The sequence below is a fragment of the Microcebus murinus genome, chromosome 21 (assembly GCF_040939455.1).
Source record: "Microcebus murinus isolate Inina chromosome 21, M.murinus_Inina_mat1.0, whole genome shotgun sequence".
In the NCBI taxonomy this organism is placed as follows: Eukaryota; Metazoa; Chordata; class Mammalia; order Primates; family Cheirogaleidae; genus Microcebus; species Microcebus murinus.
In genome coordinates, this window is record NC_134124.1 from 4,005,982 (window position 1) to 4,026,734 (window position 20,753).

The following is a 20,753-nucleotide window of genomic DNA, read 5'->3' on the forward strand; positions in this document are numbered from 1 at the left end:
AGGGTAATGTAACTACACTCACTTTTGTCTTTCTGTATAAGCACCTTGAGGACAGACCTGGGTTGTGCTTTTGTAGGTCTCCCACAGTACCCGACCCAGTGTTACCTGGATAGATTTTGAATACATAAGGTCTCTTGGTTTGGTTCACTGTGGGTGAGCCAGTCAGCACCCTTAGCCCCAGGGGAACCATGTTCTTCATCTCTTTGTCCCCTATAGGTTATACATACCACCCTTTCTCACCAGGGACTCTTCTTCTCCCTCATTTCCTTTCTCCCAGACACAGATGATTCCTAACGGTGGCCAGCTTATCTGGCCTCATAGTTGCTGTGTCTGATGGGGTGAGAGAGTGCTCTGTGGTGCCCTGGGGCACTTCCCAGGAGAACAGCAGCGTTGATGTGCCTTTGGTTTGTATGCAGTTTTGAAGCATCTGAGAAGAAAACGGGCCACTTGGGCATCTCTATCTAGTCAATTGTGTCCAGTAATGAGACTTAGGCTGGCACTCAGTATTCCAGCACTCAGCTTCAGCCACCCACAGCCACGGCCAGTCTCTTGTGAATATTGGTGTGCTGAGGACCCGTGGCAGATTGTTCTAAGCCTCTGCAGAGTACCTCCCTGGGAGGCTGCCAAGGGCCTGTTTACCTGCTATCCGTTAGGTACCATTTCTGTTTCAAGACAATTCTTTTCTTTCTTTCTTTTCCTTTCTATGATCTCTGGTCTAGCACTCTTTGCTGATTTTTTCCTTTTTTTCTTTTTAATTGTACTTGATTGTGTTCTATATAGAAAAGTTAAAACTTATTGGCTATTATTTTTAGAAATTTTGATGTAAAAAATGTGGCTTTAAGGTCAATTCCGAATACAGGTAACTCTTAATATTGTATTATTTACCTGAAACGCAGCTGAATCCGTTTTCTTTGAGATAGTTTAAAGGATCTCAAAGTATTTTATGAACTAATGAGCGTTTGAGTGTCTACGAGATGTTAGTAGCTCTGTGTTAGGTGGCCTATGGAGTAACTTAGGTTGTTACAAGTTTGTTTCCTTGAACCTCTCAGCAGCCTTGTAAGGTTAGGTGTGGCTATCCCCATTTTGCTAATGGCTAAGACGTCAAGGAAGTTAAGGAGCTTGCTTACAGAGAAAGCGGGCGGTGGGATCATCATTCTAAGCCTAGGCATCCTACAGTGACTGCTCTTCTCTTAGCACACATCTATGTTTTGAAGAGTTGTAGAATAACTCAGGGGGCGGGTTGAGCTTTGTTTAGGAATGTCTTAGACCTTAGAATGCAAAACTCTGCTGTTCAAAGTTGAGTCTATTTCTTTGTTCTACTTAGGAAAAAAAGATGTTTATTTTGGAGTATTTAAAAGAGGGTATGTGTTCTTTGCATGTTTTGAAGAAAAAGGTAGCTAGCTACTGATGAGAATTTGACCTGTAAACTGCTGCATGGTTCCCTGTGCCCTACCCTGAAAGCCTTAGTTTATAATACTCAATTGATCAATGATCAGTCCTAAATCTATTATGATTGGAGGTCAACTTCTATCTAGAGGAGAAAGTCACTTCAGATAGAATGTCTGCAAAGAGCAGCCGAAAACTTTATTTGGAGAATTGAAACTCTGAGTAGAGAAGATAAACATACCCTGCGCTGAGTGACCTGGGCTTCCTTAGCCGCTGGCCGAATAGCTGTGGATACGGTGGGCAGAACAGAGGGCCACTGTGATCCTGAGCTTCCTAAAGTACTATTCTGTTATGTGGCCTTAAGGGTGAGTCTCTTTTATCTTTCTATTTATTTAAAACCGTGAGCTTTAAATAGAAAGGTTTAACGTTTGTGGGTTATTCATAGCCCACAGAGATCAGCCAGGCTGCTCATGCTAACAAACATGATACCATGTTACATTTGTGTGGTATGTTCAGCTGGCTAACAAATATAATGGGTTTTTTTGTTTATTTTTTCTGATTTCATAGTATGTTTTATAATTTGGATAACACAGAAAAGTATAAAGAAGAAAAATATACTTGTAATCCTTCTGCCCACTTAAAAAATAGCATGTGTGAATGTGTATTTATGTGTATATGTATGTGTCTATATATTTGGGGTCATATTATAGATACACATTTTCGGTCAGTTGCTTTTTTCACTTTCTGTACAGTGAACATTTTTCCATGCCAGTAAAATATTTTACCTCATGATTTTTTTAGTGGTGGGAGAGATATATAGTATTCCATTGAATGGAAAAGCCGTATTTAATTAGGCAATACCTGTATATAGGAACCATCTTCACAGATGAGGCTTGGTGAGCCTGCCTTTTTAAATGTTCCATTGTAATGCCGTCAGCTGAACACAATGTGTCAGGAAGCCCCATCAGGTGGTTCCTGCTAAAGATACTTGGGATCTTGATGCCCATTGAGATCGGGCATAGATCCAGTCACTTGTTAACAGAGTACGTGGAAATCATCACCTAGATAGAATTGATCTATCGAAGCTAAAAAATCAAGCCCTTCAAGTTACTTGAGACCTCTAGAAGGAAAATGTTATGTTTTATAGGGCTTTGTAGCCACCTTTCTCACAGCTTAGTGCAATGGTGTAGGAAACATTTTCACAGAAATGTTTCTCTTTTAGAGCGTTTTTTTTTTTTTTCAGATAAAGAAGGCTTGTTTAATTCAGGAAGAGTTATTTCATTGGAGATTAAATCTTTGTAAATCCTCTGTCACATTTCCACACTTGCCAGTTCTCTGGCAAACGATGGCTTCAGAATGGTTCAGGAAAGATTTCTTGAAAGCAAACAATGTTATGTTTTATACATATTTATATTTTTATTTTGAATTGGATAAGAGATTTATGTTTTCCCTTTGTATTTGCCTGTGGGCGATATTGCCAATTCTCAAACTCTGAATGGTAATTAATTACTTGTAGCGATCTTTAAAAAAAAATTTCACTTGGTTCAAGTGACAGAATAATATTGCATTAAAAAAAATTTTTCACTGGGTGAGAATGTTTTCTTGGGCATGATGAATGACGCCAAAGAACTTAAAACACGCAACCAGTGATGTTGGCCAGGCACTGGAGAGTTGCTGCTGCTTGGGGATCAGTAGTTGTTACATCTTGGTTTGGTATGCTTGGTGGTGTTCCCAAGAACATGGTCATGTCATGTTCTTGGGAACAGTGAAAGAATTTTCTTTTCAAGTCTTGGTGCATCATTTTTCCTGACATTGATCAAAGGTTGGACAAATAGTGTTATATATGTAGCCAGGGTATTCATAACTGTCTTATATTCTTAATCTTTTGGCTATTTGGTTGAAATATATCTGCGCCTCTTAAATATTGAAAGCATAATATCCTTTAACCTATTACTGCAGAGTTAAAATGAATTTTATGTGAAATATTTAGTTGTGGGCCACATCTTCAGCTTTTTATATGCCACAGTGGTCTTGTTTTTTTCCCTTCCATTGTCTGATAGTGAGGTCATTTTCAGTCCTCTGAGAAATTCTATTCCCAGCCAGATGCGGCTCATATATTAAAAGTAGCACCTGTGGCTAATATCACAGCAGCTTACCATAAATTTACATGGTAACTAGGATTATATCTGTCAAGACTGTTAAAAAAATCTAGATTTAATTTGATTTCCAGTATTGTAGAAGCTATCCAACATTTTCCTTCATAACTATATTTTAAAAGTTAAAAATCACTCCATTGTTAAGTTTTATAGCACTCCTAGTGCCCATTAAGTTGATTTGTTCAATGGAGGTCAGAGTAAAGCAACTTGGCTACATTAAGATCGGAAACCAACCCATTTGTGACAAATTTAGTCCTTTCGTGTGAATCTTCTCAACGTCTCTGCACTGATTGGATTCAGGTGTAGCTTATGTCAGTAGCATTTAACCTCAAAAGAATGAGCAATGTGATTGGGTTGTTGTAAATTATGGAGCATTTTCCCTTTGCTTGTTTAAATGTAACTGTTGACTCTGCTGCCCAGGCCTGGCTGCTCCATGGCGTCTGCCTGTACATCTGAGTACTCTGGTTTTAAAGACGTCTCAGAACATTGGGGCAAATGTCCCCATGCCTTTTCCTGCTTTATGTGACCCTTCCTAAACTGCCTCATTCCCCATTATCCTTTGAGTCATCTCCCACATGTTATGATTTGCACACCTGCAGTTATAAAATTATTTTGGGGTGTCATTATATCATGTTGTTCGCCAACTCTCCAGCATTTATGAATACAATAATGAGTCACCATAAATCAAAATAATTTACAAGTTACAGAGAATCTGCTCCTACAAATAAGAATCAAATGATGAATTTCTTCAGTGTCTTTCCATTTGACACAGGTTCTTAAAAATAAACAGCAGGTAACATGTTTCTTTTGTATTTGTAAGAATTGACTCACAATCCAGAACAGAATGAAAGCATAAGTTCAACCTCCTAGACATTTTGTGTTTTAAAACATGGAAACAAATGTAAACCAATTAAGAAATAAGCAAAGTCTATTTCTTGATTAGCAGTTGTAACTGCTTTTGCGATCATCTTGCTCCTGAATGAGACAGTTGTCATGTGAAGTGTTAGCACTGAGGGCGGGGCAGCCTGTAGCTCCTCAGCCGAGCCCATAACCCTGAGTGTACCTCCCCACTGTAGGTTGCTACTCGGTGGGGAGTTTCCTTCTGCTCTGTTGACCTTCGTTTCTGGAGGGAAGTCTGTGTGCTTCTTTGGCCTGAGTCTCACCAAGGAAGTGGAACGGCAGCCAAGAATTATTGTGCTGAAAAGCTTGTGTTGATGGGAAAAAAATGAGTAGGAGTGAGGCTAAACTTATAATTTAGTGTGTTACCAGGTATAATTAGTCACTTAACAGTGTAAAGAAATACCATTAATGGCCCATTTGGAACCTTGTAAAATATTTTTTTGGCAAATTATGACATCTCTTCTTTGTGTATGTAGGATAAATTGAGCTCCTTGGGTAACTTGGGTGCCCTGCTTGTGAATGTGGATTGCTATTGCACTTTCCACGGGGACATCCATGCAGTGGAGGGTGAAAACATAAGATGATGTGCCCAGCACCAGCCTCTCATGCAGCCCTTCCTGATTGCGCTTCCCTCTGCCTCCCCACTCCGCAGCAGCCCTTCCTGGCGGACCTTTCCGCCTTCACCCACCACACTGCCAGCTCCTTGAGCGGCAGGAACTGCTGGGATCCAGGCCCTAGAGCCCAGGAAGGTACTGGGTACAGAGCAGCAGACTGGTAGCTTTGTATATCACATACTTACAGGAGCAGACTGTTGGGAAGGTTCTGAAATTTCCAAATACATTAAATGTTTCAGATCCTGTACAGAAAGCATAAGAAATCGATAACTTGTTTTGCTGACCTTGATTCTTTTTCTCCTTCTATGGTTTTGTTTCTAAAGATAGCAGTTGATGTTCTAAGGAGGACAGGAGTCATGAAGCTGCTGGGGATGAGGCACCTTGCCATGTCGCCACCTTGAGGGTTCCTGGTCTAGCCTACAGAGGGCCCAGGGGCTACATCAGTGCAACAGCCAAAGACAGAACCTGGCCTGACTTTGAGAATAGAAATAAAATTTATTTTAGAAAACCTGCTTATTTTTAGAGAGAAGCATTATTTCCCCTCAGTTCAGAAATGAGTTAAGTCCTAAAATAATCATTGACGTGCACTGGGCCAGCTTTTGTCACTCATTATAGCACTAAAGAGGTATAAAGTATGTTTGGATACATTAATGTACAAGGCAATATTTAACTTGGTTCTTTCATAATTAACATTGCGTGATGAAAAATGAAAACTGTGGTATTAACCTACATTTTTGTTTCAAACTTTATTTTAAGCCATGCAAAACAGTAGTGTGTAATTTGTTTTTAAGATTATAGTATATGAATATCTTCTAATGAAATCCTCATTTGGCAAATTTTGGCTGTTACAATAATATTGTTGCTATTGGATGAACAAATATATCCATTTTACATGAAAATATGTTTTTCATTCATTCTATCCACAAACATTTATTTCTTAAATACATGCAAGTTTTCCTTCACTAAATTATTAAAAATGAGTTTTATTTGAGAACTGTTACTTTGGTATACTGAGACCATGCCATAAATTTAATATTGCAGTGTTCTAGGACTATAATTAAGAATGGGTCCTGCTGGTGAATGCTGGGAAGAGGCAAAGTAGAAAGTTGCAATACATCGCCTATTTACCAATTAACCATTACCTGCCAAAAGCACATCAGACTCACGCAGCGGACATCCGCTAATCCAGTGGGTAGCTGTTCCGGCTCTAATGCACACTGTTTTACACGTTAGCGGTTTTGAAGTTCCAGGCCAAGGCTGACCTTTCACATGTGCTCCGTTCACAGTAGGAATCTCCACTCACTGCTTCCTGTCAGAATGGATTACGGTGACACAGCCCAGGGCTCATTTTGGCTGCAATTAAGTTTTTGATCAGAATTATTTCGTTCACAAACAATCACATTTGTTAAAATGTTACATCTGCCCTGAGAACCACTGGCAGCCTCTCAGTTTATCAGTGTGATGGGAGTGTAATTCTTCATTTGTTTTTCATAAAATGAAACCATCTCATATATGTTATTTAATTTTTTTTCTTTTGTTGGTTTTGCCTTTCATTTCATTGGGTTTGGAAGGAAACCGTGTCTTGAAATCAGTACGAAGCTGCTTGAAGACATTGGAAATTTGAGTGGAATTGTTTTTGGTGCAGAACAAAATTATCCAGTTAGGAGCCAAGACTCAAATATTATTTCCAAAAATTGTTAGTGGTGGTTCTGTTTCTCACACGAGGAAACGTTTTGGCTTTGCGAGTGTGGGGTTTGAGGGTTGGATTCTTGGTCTGCAGTTCTGTAGGGTCCATGCCTACAGAGTCGCTGCCTTTCAGTGTTTATCATGTTGTGTGTCTCCAGACCGGGCCCAGTTGCCACGGACCGAGGTGCCAGTGGTGAAACCAGCGGTGCATTCAATAGGCTCGCCTCTCACGGCTCTTCCCCTTGCCTGAAGGTCCTTTTCTCAATAAGAAATGACAGCAGAGATACACTGAAGTAGCTGTTTTGTTGACTGACCATTTTCTGTCTATGAAACGATGTGGACAGCAGTGGGACGTTCGAGTTTTATAGCTGGTTTTCACTATGGCACGAGAGTGTCCTCTCACCCTCTCGTGACCCCTCCGGTTTTGGAGAAGAGTCTGCATGCTTGGTAGTTTTATGCATTGGGTGGGGTACTTTGGGAGCCCAGGATTAGAGTTTGACTTAGAATGGAAATTAACCTTTGACTTAATTTTGTGTGCGAGTAGAGGCCGGGAAGCTGGCACTGAGGTGGTGGTGGGGAGGGGGGAAGGAACGGAGGTTAGGAATGCTTGAATGCTGTCTGAGAGGTTTAGAAATTTTAATTACTTTTAAAAAATATATACTTAGAATGCCGTTAAAGGAATTTATTACCAGGTTTTAAAATATTGCATTAAAACCCCAAACCATTTCCCATTTGTTTTGACGTAACCAAACTCATTTATTACTAACTCATAAAATTACAACTGGCTAAAGAAAGGTGTTGTACCAAAAAACCCTCTTTATTTAGCTATAATTTTTTAAGCTTTTTAATAAAGTAGGGCCTAGCTACACATTTAAAATCCAAAGGCTTTACTTAAATGGAATAATATAAGTACTGGCTATAGTAGTATAACCATCATTTTCTCTGTTGTCAGATTTGTGAGCAGACAATTCTTAAAACCATTATTATAATTATGTTTTTATTCTCTTAAAAAATATCATATTTTGAATATACCCAACCATGTTTATTGTATAAAGGAAATATATTTAAAGAAAATACTGAATAGTATTACATTTTGAAAGAAACCCCCAACCGAAAACCTCCTAAAAATAGGCATTCCTAAGTTTCTTTTACCTGTCACCATTTAGTATAGTCTTCTTAGAAAGTGGTTTACAAACAGAAGGTGGCCAGGCAGAATTTATACTTTATTGACAGGCTTATGTTAATGTGGTCATTTTCTTATTTTCAGGTTTTGTTGATTTTTTTTTTTTTTGAGATTCTGAAATTTTTATAAGTTTGTATTCATGACCTGTTACACCCAGGTTATGAACTGTGGTTGTATATAATTTGGGGCATCTGCTGGATCATAGGAGGAACCCTCATCTTTGTTTTTAGAGGCTGTTTTTAGGGAGATCTGAGGCAGGAGAAAGAATGCTCCTGAGTCTGTGCCCCAGTCTGTGCAAAAGAGAGCCCACTAAAGTCCTGTGCAGCATCCACAGGGTGCCACCCGTGTCCAGGCCTAAAACCTTAAAGCATCTAAGGAAGGTGCAGCCTTCTGCCTACAATGAGCAGCAGCTTCACATGAAACAAGGTTAAAAAATGCTCTTTCCGGACAGACATCTGTGATTTGGAGTCTGTCTCACAGTGTATGAAACTGAAAGATAAATTGGATACTTAACTACCTTAAAGTTTTACTGGAGCTTGTAAAAACACTTCTGAGGTCCCAAATAGATCCTCTATGCCAGACAGAGAACTCTAGATTCTCTCCCAACTACCATGAAAAACAAACTCTCTTCTTCAACAATGTAATTGCTGGCTCAGGGAGACCCCACTTTGTGCTATGAGAAGAATCGTTGTTTTTTTTTAATCACCTGGGAGGACAGATCTTTTCTCCCTACGTTGGTCATCAAGTCACACAGTGGGAGGAACCCCACCTATCGGGCCCACCCACTTCTTCCCACGATGGGAAAGCTGAGTCTGAGGGGGGAAGTAACTATTCAAGGTGCACCCCAAGCACACTTTCCCTTCTCCACCTGTGGGCTTCCTATATGACAGGACCATTCCAGTGCCCTTCCATTATGTTCAGCATGAGGCCAGAGAGATTTAAAGAAAGCAGAATGGCGCATTTGTAAACTCAAACCCTAAAAAATTGTAGGCTTGATTTCCTGAGCCTCAGGGACTTAGGGCAGGTAACTGCTGCAGTCCCTGTCGGGTCCATCCCTCTTGGTCATGAGGTATGTCTCTTTGGGTTGTGCATTTCTTTCAAAACCACCCCAATTTATTTTTGACCTCATGTTCACTCCATATAGTCATGGCGTAGCATATTTTTTGTTGTACCATAACTCTGGATTTGCAACTGTTCATAATTCCCAAGGTCTCAATGAAGAATGCATCTCAGAACACCAAGGTAAGACTGTTTCCCAAGTTCGCACAGGGTGCTCTAGGTAAGATTAGGCAGACCAAGAGGGTAATTAGAGACTGTGTGACCTTGTTACGAAACTCTTCAAATATCATAATTTTGAAAACTTAAGGTGCAGGTCATTTCAGAGCAGTACTATTCTCTAAGCACTAAAACATATATGAAGCTCTTCTGCATCCTGACTCCTGGGCCTTCTCACAATCTTTTGGTGAGTGGCCTCTTCTGGACAAATGCAGGAGCTGAGTGTGGAGGTTGGGCGGCAAGTCCACAGCACACGTGTGGCTACAAGTATTTTGAGCATAAGAACTTGTTTCCTTGAGATGTCTACTTTGAGAAAGTTTCCACAGCATGTGCTGCCTGCACCTTGGAGGATTTGATGACCACGTCCCTTCCATTTCAAGCTTGGTGGGTAGATTGTTTCTTCTAACAGGTTTAAATTTCATTTTCTGGCCGGTCGTGGTGGCTCACGCCTGTAATCCTAGCACTCTGGGAGGCCGAGGCGGGTGGATCGCTCGAGGTCAGGAGTTCGAAACCAGCCTGAGCAAGAGCAAGACCCGATCTCTACTATAAAATAGAAAGAAATTAATTGGCCAACTAATATATATAGAAAAAATTAGCCAGGCATGGTGGTGCATGCCTGTAGTCCCAGCTACTCAGGAGGCTGAGGCAGAAGGATCGCTTGAGCCCAGTAGTTTGAGGTTACTATGAGCTAGGCTGACTCCACGGCACTCACTCTAGCCTGGGCAACAAAGCGAGACTCTGTGTCAAATAAATGAATGAATGAATGAATGAATGAATGAATGAATGAATGTCATTGTTCTGACAGCACACTGTTAATACCTGAACTAATTGGTTGTTTTAATAGATGCTCAGCTAAAGAGGACTTTATTATATTATCTACTATTTTTACTGGGCATTGAAAAAATGATTAAAAAAACTTATCATTTATTTCATAAACCCCCAATTATGCAATTGCTCTTCTAATTTTATCCCTGAAACTCTGTAGCATATATTGGTAAACAGTTCAAAGAATCTTTATGTTTAGAAGGCTTGGCTTTAAAAGATATGTTAGGTATACATGTCTGTTTTCTACATGATTGAACCATTTACATGAAATCGTCTCTAAAAAAGACAGTTACTCTATGTGAGATCGTGCAGCTTCTAAAAATAAGTAAAAGAAAACCATGGTGCCACATGGAAAATGAGTAGGATGTTTTAAGAACATAAAGTGGTTCAGGATGCAAAATTAAATGAATATTATAACAATTGTGGAAAAAATGGCATAGAAAAAAACCCAAAATATATAATAGTTTTTTCTAAAACTTTCTTTTATGTTATAGTTTTCTCTTGTAATTCAAATTATAAAATAAAATTACAATAAATTTAATTTTTCTATAATTTAGTTTTAGGTAAAAGAAAAAAATGGAAAAATTATAATTTGTACTTAACATGCACACATAGAGGCTTTTGAGGTTGGACATACTGTACTTAAATTTGAATCCATCCTCCCTTTTAATGAGGTGTGTAACTCTGGGCAAGTGATTTAACCTCTTGGAGCCTCAGTTCTCTCCTCTGTAAAATAGGAATGATAAACCTGTCATTGTTCACAGCGTTGCAATGAGTGCTTGGTTTGGAGTGGCTATTTTATAAATGCTCATTGTATTTTCCTCTTCTCTTCTTTGCCACCAGAATGGAACAAGGAGAATCAGTTGTCAGAGTAAGAGCCCCGAGGTACACTAATATCCATAGTCTGCAAGGATCAAGTTACGTTTGGAGGGTGCTACTTGGTTAGAAAAGAGTCTACCCAGGTGTTTCCATATAAATGATGAAAATTAAAAATTCATGGTTAATATTGAAATAATCAGAAAGTAATCAGAGACATCCTATTCCTTGGGCATGCTAGATGATGATATTTAGGTTTTTTTAATTGAACATTTCTGTGTGTAAGGCACTGTGCCATGTGATTGCCATGTATCATCTTCTCTCACCTAGATGGGAAGCTCAACCCAGCCAACTCATGTAGGTTGCTCAAGGTCTGCATCTAGAGCTAAAGTTTTGGATTCCTGGTCTATTACTCTTTCGATCGTATTACACTGCTTCTGATACAGTAGATATGTTTTTAAAATGTTCTATTCCCCTGCAAATCAAATATGTAAGTAAATCGACTATAACTTGTCTGTTCCTCTATTGAGAGACATTTAGATTCCTTCTGATGCTTTTTGTTACTGTCAGTTTTGTAACAAGCATCCTTGCCTCTCTTTGTATATAGGTGTAAGAGTTTATATCCATAGGATATAAATTTATATCCATAGGATATAAATCTAGAAATGGAATTGCAGGGATAACCTTTGGTATACAGACTAATAAAAATGAAGATTCAGGATTTTGAGAAGATCAGGGCTTGGTGACAGTCACATTGTAGCCCAGGACAGGCTCTTTTCATCAGAAAACCGCTACCTATGTCTGAAGCCAGAGTAACTCATAGTGACCTAGGCCCTTGTGACTTCAGAGCAATGCGAGCTGGTTTTGAAGTGGTTCTGAAAATTGGTAAAGGTGTACATACAGTGCAAAGATTTTTGAAATATGAATTAGCAATTGGGACCTCAGTCCAGGTCATGAGTGCTTTCAGACAGAAAAAGACCTACTTTAAATGAAAATTCACTGTTGATAGCACTAACTTGGAATGTCATCAATACTGTGTATTTATAATCGTTTACCTTAAATTGCTACAAGTGTGCATGGTGTCAAGTTCAAAGCCAAATTACTGAATGTCTGTTGCCAAAAAGGATACTCCAAAATTATATTTTCCTGAATCAAAAGGCTCCAGGTTGTGACAGAAATGTCACTACTTGCTGTCTCTATTCCTGTACAGACAACCGTGAGAGACTGAAAATGCTGTGGGTCAGGTTGGCTCAGGTCCTGTGCGCACGCACTGGGACTGGAGGAATTGGGTTAGGATATTTCAGTGTGGACTGCAGCGGAGCTGGGTTTGGGGAGCAAATGCCTGGTGTCTGCCAGTGCTATCCATTTGCGTTTTAGTAATCTCATTGCTTTCAGTGGAGGGATCCTATTTTACACTGTCTTTATGGGCAAAGATAATTATATACATTTGCCTGGGTAAGCAAATTGATAAACTTGTAACAAAGTGTATCAGACCATTTCTTTGGCAGGACCTACCAGAACAGCTTGTGAAGCAGAGCCGTCGCCAATGGAGCATGAAAAGCTTTGAAAATTCTCAGAAACAGCAGAAAGCAATATTCGAAACCACCCTTAAACAATTGTTTTCCTCTTCCCCAACCAAGTTTATAAAAATTTAGTCAGACAGGCGTTTTGTTTTGATTTAAAATATTTTCAGTGAATTGTTATCTGCTGAATGCACATGTGTTCCTGCACTTTTTATTTCAGGATTGAAACTTTAAACCCTTCCCTTAAGTTCCCCTAAAAACTTCCCTGTGCCTAGTAAGGTTTTGCATGTGTGAGGAGGGTGAAGGATTTTGGACCTTGGAGAAGCCTTGCAATTTGAAATCCGCCTGTGTAGTTGTATGTCAGAAATGAACATGGTCAGTGCCATGTTGTGCTTTTTGTCTTTTTCTTCCACTGATCCCTCACTCCCAAAAGACATTCGTTATTATGGGCATTCCAGTTCGGTTAATCAGATCATGAGTGCCTGTGAGCATGGCAAGAGGCATGGTTGAAGCATTTGTAAAAATTTTTCTCATAGTAAGCCCCATAATTTGTTTTAAAGAATTACCTCTTCAGTGACATTAAAACAAAACAAAACAAAAAACAACAACCAAAAGACTGTGGCTTGTAACACCACACCTGGTCCAGATTATGCTGGATGAATCCTTATTTGCTTCGCTGTAAATGATTTTGAGGGTGGAATTCTTGGATTGTTTTCTGTCTTGTAAGCCCTTGACATTGTACTGGTACCTGTGTGCTCACAAACCTCCTGACATGGGAAAGGCCAGCTCAGCCTCCCACTGAAGTATGCAGGTTGGCTGCATTTATTCTGCATGTTCCTAGAATGAGGAAACGATATGACAATAAACAGAAATGCTCTTGCTGAAGAGAGAAGGGAAGCTGGTGTTTATCTGGTCAGGTGGTTTAGATTAGCTGTGATGCGGCTCTGTATTATGTTACTTTAAATCATTGTGTCCCAACAGGACATAAATTATGAAGATTGTTACAGTATGTTTCATCCTATGTAAGATCAACAAATTGGAATAATTTTTTTATAGGAAAATCACAGTGCTTTTGGCAGGGCTATTGAAGCCTTTAATTTGACTTGAGTATTTCTCAAATATTATTGCCTAATATATAAAGTATGATTTGCATAAGGTATGAAATAATAAACTTTTAAAAACAACAGGGAAGAATTTCTCTGTAGCAGTTGCATCAAATGGCAGAGCACTCCCACTCCATCAATGCGCTTTCTTTGCCCCGCTGTTTTGGAGCCAGTTGCATTATTTTTCTCTGACGGGACTGCAGACAAGCCGCGCAGCCTTGGTGCAGAGATGGAGATTTGCTGCCCGCCCTTCAGCTTCACCTGGACGGAGGAGAGGACTGCTTTGTGGTGGAAAGGAATGGAGCCTGTTCTGAGGAGAAAACAGACCATTTTTTTTTCTTTCAGGATACTGTGAATTATTAAAAAAACCAAAAAACAAAACACCCACCTCTCAAAAACCTACTCACAGCTGAAGTTAAGATAATATAGGAATACTGAAAAAAAAATTGACTAAAGCATTTATTCTTTTAAATGTTTCCTCTATTCATTGCTGTTTTATGAGTTATTAGCATTATTTGGGAATTTTTGACATAGAGACTTAAAATTTTTCAATTGTATTCATGATGCAGCAAAGTTTATTTGGGCACACAGAACAGATTTTCTAGATTTAAAAAAAAAAATGGCGCAGAATTGCTGTGTGTGTGATTCAAGCAAATTGGAACCTTTTCAGCATCCTGTAGTGCCACGTTTTCTGTGCAAAGCACAGAGACCTCTTCCTCTCCCAGCCATGACGTTAAGATGTAGTAGAGCCTCAGATTTATAGGCTCGTAGAGGTTTGAGAGGTTTGGGCTTTGCTCAAGACCATAGAATGAGACATAGCTAGAATTAGGATATGATGACTCCACCCACCAGACCTTGTGAGTCTTTGATAGCAAAAATAAGGTAAGTGCTAAGCTTACTTTACTCTGTGTATGGCCATAAGCCCTGAGATTTTTTTTTTAATTATATAGTAATATTGTTGAAAATACAAAAAAAAAAGCCCCTACTCTCAGTCTATAAGGATAGGAATTTTTCTCTCCTTAAGCCTTATCATAACAGGTTGAGGATAAATTCTGAATATGTTTGTGGTTTGCTTCAGCTCAGTGTCTGAAGACTCTGACAGGTTCAGGGATCTTTCCCAGTTCACAGCCCATGTGTGTACTTTGAAACAAACAAATACAGGTACCTTATGAGATGGTCTCCTTCCTGGGCTTCTTCTTGCTTGGCACAGTTTTCTGAAACGTGAGTCTGGCAGGTTTTTTTCCTCCAGTGACGTATTGCTGCCGTCTTGTCACCCGAGGTTCTCTGTGGAATTATCAGGATGTCTAATCAGGCTCCATTATTTGGGTGATGTATTTTTCTTGCACAAAATATTGACATATGTTGCAGAAACTGTGCTTAAGAGGAAAATTGATTCCTGGTTTAATAAGCAAAAGAAGGGATAAATACGGATTCACTGATGCTGTGCAGACTGCTTTATACCATCAGGTATTTTGTGATGTGAGGGGGTGATACTCTGCTCTGCAAAACGTGCACTGTTTGTAGAGAGTGTATTTACTCAACCTTTAAGCTAAGTTAGGAGTTGCTTTGTTTGTTTAAAATATTGAGCCCCCCCTAACAGATAGGGGAGTGGGCCGTCGTTCTGCCCTGAGACCTTGTTCTCTGCACCACCCTTTTTGTTATTATTATAGGATCTTCACTTTTGGTTCTATTTAGCATGTCCCAATTGGAGCAGAAAACCTTTTGCCTTCTTTCTCTTTCTTTAAAAGTAGTTGCATAGAAACTCTTTTTATTGTGATAATAGGTCAGGGCAGTTTCAGATCAGATAGAAACTGGAATTACATATTGTTTGTTCATACTAGTTGTGTCTCTTGAAAGGAGCCAGTTGGTTATTAAGAAGAAAAGCTAGGGAAGGGACGTCCGTTTTGCATATTATTCAGTTTTTAAAAATGTATTTAGCCAGATACGCTATGTTTCTTAGTGGCTTGGAAGCATGACGTTGAAGCCTAGGAATATTTTTCTATATAAATTTGAATTTCTATAAACTGTAGAATGATGACAATACAAAGGAGCCTGAATTCAATTTCTAAAAGTATTGCTAAAACAAACAAAAAACTTTGGTCGCCTTTGTAATACCTTTCACCTAATAAGACCCTGAATGCTAGCAAATGCGGATTATCAGCAGCTTAGAGGAGAAAACCTGCAACAGGACTTTTCCAAGCAGCTGATGGGCAATAGTAAACAGCCCCAGTGAACGGCATGCGGCATCAGAAGTTATTTTGATATTAGGGAACTCTGGTAAGTGGCTTCTCTGGTGGATTCCTCTTGGGGTGGGGGGTTGAGATCAGTGTTTTGGTCTCCTTTGTGGGGAAAGAGTGGCTAGCAAACGGGTGAAGTGTGTTGATTCCAAGAGCAAAATTGAAGGATTGTGATAAATTCAAGAGGGAGCTAATCAAATGGGATAGTTGGTCTGCCCAATAGTAGCTGATTAAGATTTGAGGAAACGTGACTTAAACTCAGGTGCAGAGGAATGTAGAAATGAATAGTGTCTTTTCAGGGAAAAGATACTTTCAGCTTGTGATCATCTTGATCACAAGATGTCTTTTTGGTGCACATCAGTTGTGTGAAATATATCTAGTGAGAGAACTTTCACTAACAATGGAACAGAAATGAGGGGCCCTTAGATAAAATTGTGTGGAGAGGTGTTTGTGTTGGTGTAAACTCTGCTTCCTGGAGAAGAGTGGATTTGTATCAGTAGACCCCTATCAAAAGAAGCTTACCCAACCTGGGAATGCAGGAGGAACTTACTAATGTAATGAGTAGTTCTGATTCTGCAAAGGAAAATGGTTTTACACCTTGCTTTTTCATTTAACAGTATATATTGAAGATGGTACCATGTCATTAACTAAACAACTACCTTATTTTTACAATTGGCTTGTAAAGAACTACCTTATTTTTACAATATCTTTAGGATGTTATGATAATTGCAAAAAAAAAAATGGTGACTTAAAACTATTTTTTAAAGGCTCTAAAATGTTATGGTCCATGAGCACAGCTTTTGAAGGTGATGATTAAAAGTGCTGTTTCCCAGGTGGTGTACTTACTACACTGGTTAGCTAGTGGTAGAGACTGATTTAGCCTGGGGCTGCTCTTTCAGGAGCTCATGGACGTTGTCTCCATGTGCTTGGGGGAGCCAGTTTTAATTTGAGAGTTGGATATTCTTGGCCCGAGTTATTGGAAATGTTGAGCCCTATAGTAGATCGAGTAGAAGGCAGGAAGACTAGTGGCCCAGGATTAGCGGGGCCGTGTCTGCCCCCCTACACACACCCCCGACTGCCCAGGGGATGGTCTTCAGGCAAGGCCTCTTAGTCCCACTTCCTCAGGGGGACGTGAGTCACCTGCTTGGCTGAGAGGCTTGCGGACAGATTGCCAGTTCCACAAGGAAATCGTCCTGTGCCGACACCCGCCTAGAGAAACAGTTCTAAAGATGTTTCTGGTTTTCTCAGCCTTGTAAAGGTGAATTTCTTTGGCCTTCACGTTGATCTTCTGCTAGGTTTTTGGAAAGGAATTCTTTCTTTCCAGGCCACAGACACTGTAATGTGAAAGTGTTGTTGATGATGATAATAATCACTAGCATTAACTGAGTGCTTAATAGAGTGCCAGGCATACTATAAAGTATGTTACATGAATTCGCCCCTTTTTACATGTGAGGAAACTGGAGCTTGTTTCAAAGGTTAAGTAATTTTTCTGAAGCCATATATAGCTAGTGAATAGCAGAGCTAGGGATTGAACCCAAATGACCACTGTGCTTAAAATATGGCCTCCAGTCCAGAGGAAAAAAGCACAGATCCAGTACGTCCTTGGTTGGGTCTGTGCCTTAAAATTCTAATTGAGAATATTCTTGTGTTGGCTACAAATTAGGATCTGATGTTTCCTTTGCAGTGGCTAGTTCATGGCGTTTTCCATGTGAAAGTCCTGGTGAGACACGTAATCGTGTTCTGAGGCAAAGAATGACTTTCCTTGGTGCGCCAGGCAGTGTTTGTGGGACTGGTAAGTCACCAACACCAAGGGAAGGTCCTGTCCTATGACTTATGCGTGCTTGGCAATGATCTTGCCTTGCATTTTGCTTAATAATTTTCATTATTTTTAATTAAAGTTGAAGAAGTGCAGACTCTAGCTGAAATTAAGGTAGGTTGTGTTGCCGGAATCTGGTAATTACTTTAATTGATCACAAGATAGTTTCCTTGATCACCAATTAGAGTAAATTGCCGATCATGTTTCAAGACGTGAAGAAATGCCCAAACTGATTTATGTAATAGTGTTTTCATTTCTAATCAGACATAAATATCATTTCCTTCCATAGCAATTGTGTTCTGTAAAAGAAGGGTTATAGGCCTACAAACATAAAGGTGATTCATAAACAATAGAGTTGTAATTCATTGAATTAGTAAAGGAAGTATTTAGAGGCTTAATGGAGATTGTACTGGGGAAATTACTTTGGAGTAGCTGGTGCTCATTTTCTTAGTGGGAGATATGTTCTTTTTTAGTGCATAATTAAAATAGTCTATAATCAAAATATAAAAGGCAGCTGATTTAAAGAACATATATCAAAGAGAAGTTGCTCTGAGTAATGAAAGATTTGTATTGTAAATATGTGCTAGAAGTCTTAGAACTTTAATAAATCATACATGTTATTTGGACTGGAGCTGCATTTTAAATTCAGGGTGCTGGTAAACATTTCACAGATTGATACAGGATTTTTGTTTTGGTTTTGTGCATCTGATAGTCTTTCATAGTTTCATGGAAGAAAATGAAACAAAAAGGCCTTTAAGAAAAATTAAAATTCCCAAAGAATACTTGATTTGGGGTTCATGGAAAAAACCTTTAATTGCTGATGCTTTGGACATTTCCAAATGACAAACTTCATTGGCCCAATTTCCTATGATTGTAATGCTTACATTCCTTAAAATGGCAGAGTAACTTAAAAAGTCATACTTCATCATGCATTCATTGACTTGTGCATAAAATGTTTGTAATTTGCAATAGAGGAAAGACTGAAACTATTATCAGCCATTATATGTTATTTGTTGGCCATATGTTTGTTTGAAATGGCTGTGGCTCAACAGAACATGGCTCATAGACAAACTATGCTGTAAATTGGCACTAAAAACCCACCTAAACAGGTAGGCATATGTTAAGAAGTTAACATGAGCCAAAATATTTTAATATGAACCAGGTTACATACATCGAAGGATCCTGGCTCCCTTTACAGTGGGAACTTCATTTGCATGGCTTGTTCATTTTTTCCCAAACTAACTAATTTTTAAAAATAGATCAGGTGCGCACATGGTACAAATTGAAAAGGTACCAAAGAATATAGTAAGTCTCTTCCTGTTCTTGATTCTCAACTACCCAGTTCCTACTCTCTATTCCTATCCCCCAGTATTCACTATTACCCCCATCATTCTTGTATATAATTCCAAAGATATTAATACATATAGAAGCATATTGTTTTATTTCCTTTTCATATAATTTATAGACTATTGTGATGCAACTTTGTTTTCATTTAATAATGTATCGTGGAGGTACCTATGTCAGAAGATAGTTTCTTCATTCTTCTTAATGGCTGCATAGTATTCCGTTATATAAATGTACCGTGATCTATTCAATCAGTTCCCTCTTGATGGACATTTGGCTGTTTCAAGTCTGTAGCTATTATAGGCAGTGCTGCAATGACTATCCTTATAATTTATGAGTGTGTCTGCAGGACAGATCCTTTGAAGTAGAATTGTTTGGTCTAAATGCATGGATATTTTTTCCCTTCAGGCATGGACATTATTAATTTTGACAGATATTGTCAAATTGCCTTCCATTGGGATTATACCAGTTCATCTTCACCAGCAGTATATGAGAGTGCCTTTTCTTCTATATCTTCACCAATGGAATATTATCAAACATTTTGATCTTTGCCCAACTAATAGGCTTAGTTTTAATTTGTGCTTCTATTTTCATGAATGAGATTGAGCAGTTTTTGTTTCAGAACCATTTGAATTTTCTTTTCTGTTATCTCTTATGTCTTTTGCCCATTGAAAAAAATTGGGTGGTTGGTCACTTATTAGTATGTAGTAGCTCTTTATATGCTAAGGAAGTATATACTGTGAATACAGTTTGTTGTCTTTGCTTTTGTTTGTTGGTTTTTATTGCCATACAGAAAAAAATTAATGTAGTAAGATTTATCTATTTTTTAGTAGTAAAGTTTTTTTGCAAATAAATGTATACATTTCATGTTAAGCTTACCTTGAGATCATTTTTGGTGCCATTTTATTAATATTCTTTTTTCTTTTTTTTAAGCTGTTGAGGTGTGGTTAATTTGGTGCCATTTTAAATGGAATCTTTTCTTCCAGTGTATTTTCTAATTACTTGTTGTTTGTATAAGAAGTCTATTGACATTTCATGTGTGCTTGTTTTATTTTTTTACTTTAATGGGAATACTTCTAGGTTTCTCTATTAAGAATGCTGCCACCTTTTGGACTGAGAATATATTCTATTATTAATATTAAGGAAGGGTCCATCTATACCTATCTTTAAAAAATTTTTTTTGAGACAGGGTCTCCCTCTGTCACCCAGGCTAGAGTGCAGTGGTGCAGTGATAGCTCACCGCAGCCTTGAACTCCTGGACTCAAGTGGTCTTCCTGCCTTAGCCTCCCCAAGTAACTGGGACTACACGCACATGCCACCATGCCCTGATGATTTTTAAATTTTTTGTAGAGATTGGATTTCGCTGTGTTGCACAGGTTGGTCTTGAACTCCTGGCCTCAAGTGATCCTCCCACCTCGGCCTCCTAAAATGCTGGGATTACAGGCATGAGCCACCACCACACCTGGCCTATTCCTATCTTATTAAGAGTTTTAATAAATAGTAGATATTGAATTTATCAAATGTCTTTTCAGAATATATGAAAATCATTATATGATTTTCCTCTTTATTAATATGGGCGTTATATTAACATATTCCTTAATATTGAACCATCCTTTCATTCTTAGAATAAACCCTACTTGGTGGTTATATTGTGTTATTTTAGTGTGTTGCCGGGTTTTGTTTAGGATTTCAGTTAATATGAGATTGGTCTATAGTTTCATTATATGTGCAATTTTTATAGGATCTTGGACACAATATTTGATGGATTATGAAGAGAATTTGGAAATTTTCCTTCTCTTTCTATGCTCTGGAACAGGGTCATTAGTGTTAGCGTTAACTTTTTCTTGAATGTTTGGTACAATTCCTCTGAATTCACAGAATGCAGACCT

The 20,753-nt window shown here is 38.7% G+C and overlaps 1 protein-coding gene across 1 annotated transcript in view; it reads left to right on the forward strand.

The window, feature by feature from the left end:
• PCBD2 (pterin-4 alpha-carbinolamine dehydratase 2) overlaps positions 1-20,753 on the forward strand; it is a 48,943-nt gene that overhangs the window by 19,819 nt on the left and 8,371 nt on the right. Inside the window, exon 4 of the mRNA XM_075996362.1 lies at positions 9,135-9,167. Coding sequence (XP_075852477.1) covers positions 9,135-9,167 — 33 coding nt within the window. The remainder of the gene's footprint in view (positions 1-9,134; positions 9,168-20,753) is intronic.